This window comes from Pyrgilauda ruficollis, unplaced genomic scaffold (genome assembly GCF_017590135.1).
Source record: "Pyrgilauda ruficollis isolate IOZ18807 unplaced genomic scaffold, ASM1759013v1 scaffold1386, whole genome shotgun sequence".
NCBI classification, from domain to species: domain Eukaryota; kingdom Metazoa; phylum Chordata; class Aves; order Passeriformes; family Passeridae; genus Pyrgilauda; species Pyrgilauda ruficollis.
This window is the reverse complement of record NW_024512388.1, coordinates 1-5,835: the sequence shown is the minus strand read 5'-3', so window position 1 is coordinate 5,835 and position 5,835 is coordinate 1. Positions and strand designations below refer to the sequence as shown.

The 5,835-nt window shown below is 46.8% G+C and overlaps 1 protein-coding gene across 1 annotated transcript; it reads left to right on the top strand.

Moving 5' to 3' along the window:
* Window positions 1–3,734: 3,734 nt before the first annotated feature.
* On the top strand, window positions 3,735–4,974 carry LOC121349306 (cohesin subunit SA-2-like; the record flags this gene model as incomplete). Its single annotated transcript, XM_041459571.1, has 2 exons — window positions 3,735–3,806; window positions 4,770–4,974. Coding segments are annotated over exons 1-2 (265 nt in total), but the record flags the coding sequence as incomplete, so codon positions are not given.
* Window positions 4,975–5,835: the final 861 nt, after the last annotated feature.

Below are 5,835 nucleotides of genomic sequence, written 5' to 3'. Positions count from 1 at the left end.
TCCTCCCGGCTCCGTCCCTCGGGATCCTCCTCGGGATCCTCCTCCGGCCCCGCTCCGGGATCGGCCTCTCGGAGCAGCTCCCCCCACAGCCCGTGAGTTCCTTGGAAATGCCCTAGAAATCCTCCAATTCCCCTTTTCCCACTCGTTTTCCCCAAAAATCCCCCATTTTAGCCATTTTTTGCCACTCCCCCCCCCATCCCAGCTCTTTTTTATCCCGTTTTTTCCTAATTCCAGCCCCATTTTCCTCCGTTTTCCCCCCATTTTTCCCAGTTTCTCCTCATTTCCCCCAGGATTTTCTCCCCATTTTCCCCAGTTTTTCCCCATTTCCCCTGTTTTTCCCTCATTTCCCAATTTCTCCCCATTTTTCCTCCATTCCAGCCCCTTTTTATCCCTTTTTTTGCCTAAATCCAGCCCCATTTCCCCCCATCCCTGCCCCATATTCCCATTTTTTCCCAATTTTCCCTTTTTATCCCATTTTCCCCTAATCCCAGCCCCATTTCCCCCCATCCCAACCCCGTTTTCCCCAGCTTTTTCCCAGTTTCTCCCCATTTTCCCCCATCCCAGCCCCCTTTTATCCCATTTTACCCAATCCCATCCCATTTTCCTCCATTCCACCTGTTTTCCTTAACTTCCTCCCCTTTTTCACTCGTTTTATCCCTATCTCAACCCTTTTTAATCCCATTTTTCCCAATTTTTCACCAGTTTTCCCCCATTCTTCCTAACCCCATCCCATTCCCCCATCTCCCTCCCATTTTCCCCATTTTTACCCCTTCCCAACCCTTTTTAATCCCATTTTTCCCCAACCCTGTCCCATTTTTTCCCATTTCCCCCAGCTTTTTTCCCATTTCCCCCACGTTTTTTCCCATTTTTCCTCTTTTTTTCCCATTTCCCCTCTCATTTTCCCTGTTTTCTCCCCATTCCCCCCCATTTTTTCCCACCCCTCCCCCTTTTTATCCCATTTCTTTCCTGAGGGAATTTTGGGAACCCCACTCCTCACTTTTCCTTTTGAGGGAATTTTGGGTGTCCTACCTCTCATTTTTTTGCTTTTGAGGGAGTTTTGGGTTCCCTCTCTTTTTTCCTGAGGGAATTTTGGGAACCCCACTCCTCACTTTTCCTTTTGAGGGAATTTTGGGTGTCCTACCTCTCATTTTTTTGCTTTTGAGGGAGTTTTGGGTTCCCTCTCTTTTTTCCTGAGGGAATTTTGGGAACCCCACTCCTCACTTTTCCTTTTGAGGGAATTTTGGGTGTCCTACCTCTCATTTTTTTGCTTTTGAGGGAGTTTTGGGTTCCCTCTCTTTTTTCCTGAGGGAATTTTGGGAACCCCACTCCTCACTTTTCCTTTTGAGGGAATTTTGGGTGTCCTACCTCTCATTTTTTTGCTTTTGAGGGAGTTTTGGGTTCCCTCTCTTTTTTCCTGAGGGAATTTTGGGAACCCCACTCCTCACTTTTCCTTTTGAGGGAATTTTGGGTGTCCTACCTCTCATTTTTTTGCTTTTGAGGGAGTTTTGGGTTCCCTCTCTTTTTTCCTGAGGGAATTTTGGGAACCCCACTCCTCACTTTTCCTTTTGAGGGAATTTTGGGTGTCCTACCTCTCATTTTTTTGCTTTTGAGGGAGTTTTGGGTTCCCTCTCTTTTTTCCTGAGGGAATTTTGGGAACCCCACTCCTCACTTTTCCTTTTGAGGGAATTTTGGGTGTCCTACCTCTCATTTTTTTGCTTTTGAGGGAGTTTTGGGTTCCCTCTCTTTTTTCCTGAGGGAATTTTGGGAACCCCACTCCTCACTTTTCCTTTTGAGGGAATTTTGGGTGTCCTACCTCTCATTTTTTTGCTTTTGAGGGAGTTTTGGGTTCCCTCTCTTTTTTCCTGAGGGAATTTTGGGAACCCCACTCCTCACTTTTCCTTTTGAGGGAATTTTGGGTGTCCTACCTCTCATTTTTTTGCTTTTGAGGGAGTTTTGGGTTCCCTCTCTTTTTTCCTGAGGGAATTTTGAGAACCCCACTCCTCACTTTTCCTTTTGAGGGAATTTTGGGTGTCCTACCTCTCATTTTTTTGCTTTTGAGGGAGTTTTGGGTTCCCTCTCTTTTTTCCTGAGGGAATTTTGGGAACCCCACTCCTCACTTTTCCTTTTGAGGGAATTTTGGGTGTCCTACCTCTCATTTTTTTGCTTTTGAGGGAGTTTTGGGTTCCCTCTCTTTTTTCCTGAGGGAATTTTGGGAACCCCACCCCTCATTTTTCCCTTTTGAGGGAATTTTGGTCTCCCTCTTTTTCTCCTGAGGGTTTTTTTATGTTTCCAGCCCTCACTTTTTTCCCTTTTGAGGGCATTTTGGTCTCTCTCTCCTGAGGGAACTTTGCTGCTCCCACCCCCCATTCTCTCCTCTGGGGGGGGTCCCAGCCTTGAGAGACCCCCCCATAATCTCGTTTTTTCCCCGTTTTTCCCCGTTTTTCCCTGTTTTTCCCGCTTTCCCAGCCCCAGCCATGGCTCTCCGCCGCTCCTCCCGGCTCCGTCCCTCGGGATCCTCCTCGGGATCCTCCTCCGGCCCCGCTCCGGGATCGGCCTCTCGGAGCAGCTCCCCCCACAGCCCGTGAGTTCCTTGGAAATGCCCTAGAAATCCTCCAATTCCCCTTTTCCCACTCGTTTTCCCCAAAAATCCCCCATTTTAGCCATTTTTTGCCACTCCCCCCCCCATCCCAGCTCTTTTTTATCCCGTTTTTTCCTAATTCCAGCCCCATTTTCCTCCGTTTTCCCCCCATTTTTCCCAGTTTCTCCTCATTTCCCCCAGGATTTTCTCCCCATTTTCCCCAGTTTTTCCCCATTTCCCCTGTTTTTCCCTCATTTCCCAATTTCTCCCCATTTTTCCTCCATTCCAGCCCCTTTTTATCCCTTTTTTTGCCTAAATCCAGCCCCATTTCCCCCCATCCCTGCCCCATATTCCCATTTTTTCCCAATTTTCCCTTTTTATCCCATTTTCCCCTAATCCCAGCCCCATTTCCCCCCATCCCAACCCCGTTTTCCCCAGCTTTTTCCCAGTTTCTCCCCATTTTCCCCCATCCCAGCCCCCTTTTATCCCATTTTACCCAATCCCATCCCATTTTCCTCCATTCCACCTGTTTTCCTTAACTTCCTCCCCTTTTTCACTCGTTTTATCCCTATCTCAACCCTTTTTAATCCCATTTTTCCCAATTTTTCACCAGTTTTCCCCCATTCTTCCTAACCCCATCCCATTCCCCCATCTCCCTCCCATTTTCCCCATTTTTACCCCTTCCCAACCCTTTTTAATCCCATTTTTCCCCAACCCTGTCCCATTTTTTCCCATTTCCCCCAGCTTTTTTCCCATTTCCCCCACGTTTTTTCCCATTTTTCCTCTTTTTTTCCCATTTCCCCTCTCATAACTTCACCGTGCGCTCCTGCGGCTGCCGGGGTGGGAATGGGGTGAAAAACAGGGAAATAAAAGGGGGAGAATGGGGGGAAAATGGGAAAAATGAGGGGGAAAACGGGGAAAAATCAGGGAATTTCACCGTGTGCTCCTGTGGCTGTTGGGATATGAGGAAAATCGGGGAAAAACAGGAAAAAAAGGAGGGGAAAATGGGATTGAGTTGGGGAAAATGGGATTGGGATGAGGGAAAATGGGATTGGGATGAGGGAAAATGGGGAATTCTGGGGCTGGGATGGGGAAAACTGGGAATTCTGGGAGCTGGGGCTGTGGGAAAAGGAATTGCTGGGAATTTGCAGGCGAGGTGACCCCGGAGATGTTCCGGGAGCTGCAGAACTCCGAGATCATCCGGAGGCTCACCGAGACCTTCCAGGAGGTACTGGGCTTTTCCAGGGAATTTGGGGATTTCCTGGGAATTTTGGTGCTTTTCCAGGGAATTTTGGGGGTTCTCCAGGGAATTTTGGGGCTTTTCCTGGGAATTCTGGGGCTTTTCCAGGGAATTTCTGGATTTTTGGTGTATTTTCCCTGGATTTTTGGTGTCTTTTAATTGGATTTTTTGTGTCTTTTCTCTGGATTTTTGGTGTCTTTTATTTGGATTTTTGATGTATTTATTTATTTATTTGAATTTATTTCCAGGTCTCTTTGGAGTCTGCTCTGTCCCTGGATTTTTGGTGTCTTTTATTTGGATTTTTGGTGTATTTATTTATTTATTTGGATTTATTTCCAGCACTCCCCAGAGTTCCCATTCTCCCGAAATTCCCATCCCTGGCACTGGTTCCATTTCACTTTGGCTGTTTATTTCTGATTTAAGCACACCTGTGTTTATCCATATTAATAAATACATTTATTTATATTTTTATATTCCCAGGACTCCCCGGAGTACCCATTCTCGCAGAGCTCCCGTCCCTGGCGCCGGTTCCGCTCCGGTTTCTGCGATCTCCTGGCGGTGCTGCTGCAGCTCTGGGTGCATTTCCCTGTGTTTATCCATATTAATAAATACATTTATTTCCATTTCTTTATCCCAGGACTCCCCGGAGTACCCATTCTCGCAGAGCTCCCGTCCCTGGCGCCGGTTCCGCTCCGGTTTCTGCGATCTCCTGGCGGTGCTGCTGCAGCTCTGGGTGCATTTCCCTGTGTTTATCCATATCTATAAATACATTTATTTCCATTTCTCTATCCCAGGACTCCCCGGAGTTCCCATTCTCGCAGAGCTCCCGTCCCTGGCGCCGGTTCCGCTCCGGTTTCTGCGATCTCCTGGCGGTGCTGCTGCAGCTCCGGGTGCATTTCCCTGTGTTTATCCATATTAATAAATACATTTATTTCCATTTCTTTATCCCAGGACTCCCCGGAGTACCCATTCTCGCAGAGCTCCCGTCCCTGGCGCCGGTTCCGCTCCGGTTTCTGCGATCTGCTGGCGGTGCTGGTGCGCCGGGGGCAGCACCGGGAGCTGCAGGACGGTTTCCTCATGGGCTCGTGGCTCTCGTTCCTCACGGGCCTGGCCGACTCGCAGGTGCGGCCCTTCCGCCACACCGGCACCCTGGCAGGTGGGAGCCCCGAAATCCTGCAGCTTGTCTCTCTTTTCCTGCTTTCCTGGCTTTTTTCCTCTTTTTTCCTCTTTATTTTTCCTGGGTTTTATTCCTGGGGGGTTTTTTCCTGTTTTTTTTCCTGATTTTTTCCTGCTTTTTCCTGCTCTTTTCCTGCTTTTCCTGCTCTTTTCCCTGCTTTTTTCTCCTTTTTCCTGCTCTTTTTCCTGCCTTTTTACTGCTTTTTTCCTGCTTTTTCCTGATTTTCCTGCTTTTTTCCTGCTCTTTTTCCTGCTTTTTTCCTGCTTTTTTGCTTTTCCCTGCTCTTTTTCGTGCTTTTTTTCCTGCTTTTTTCATGCTTTTCTTGCTATTTTTCCTGCTTTATTCCACTTTTCCTGCTTTTTTTCTTTCTTTTTTCATGCTTTTCCCTGCCCTTTTCCCTGTTTTTTCCCTGCTTTTTCCCTGCTTTTTTCTTCTGTTTTTCTTCTGCTTTTCCCTTGCTTTTTCCCTGTTTTATCCCTGTTTTATCTCTGCCTTAGTCCTGCTTTATTCTTGCTTTTCCTCCTTCCTTCATGTTTTTCCCCTGCTTTTCTTCATTTTTCCTGCTTTATCCCTGTTTTATCTCTGCTTTATTCCTGTTTTATTCCTGGTTTCCTGCTTTTCTCCTGCTTCAGTCTTGCTTTTCCTTATTTATTTCTGTTTTTTTCCTGTTTTTCCTGTTTTTTCCCGGTTTTTTCTTGCTTTATTCCTGTTTTTCTTTTTTTTCTCCTGATTTTTCCTGCTTTATTCCTGGTTTTCCTCCTTTTCTCCTAGTTTTTCCCTGATTTTTCTCACTTTTTTTCCTATTTTTTATGGTTTTTTTTCCCCTTTTTTCCCCATTTT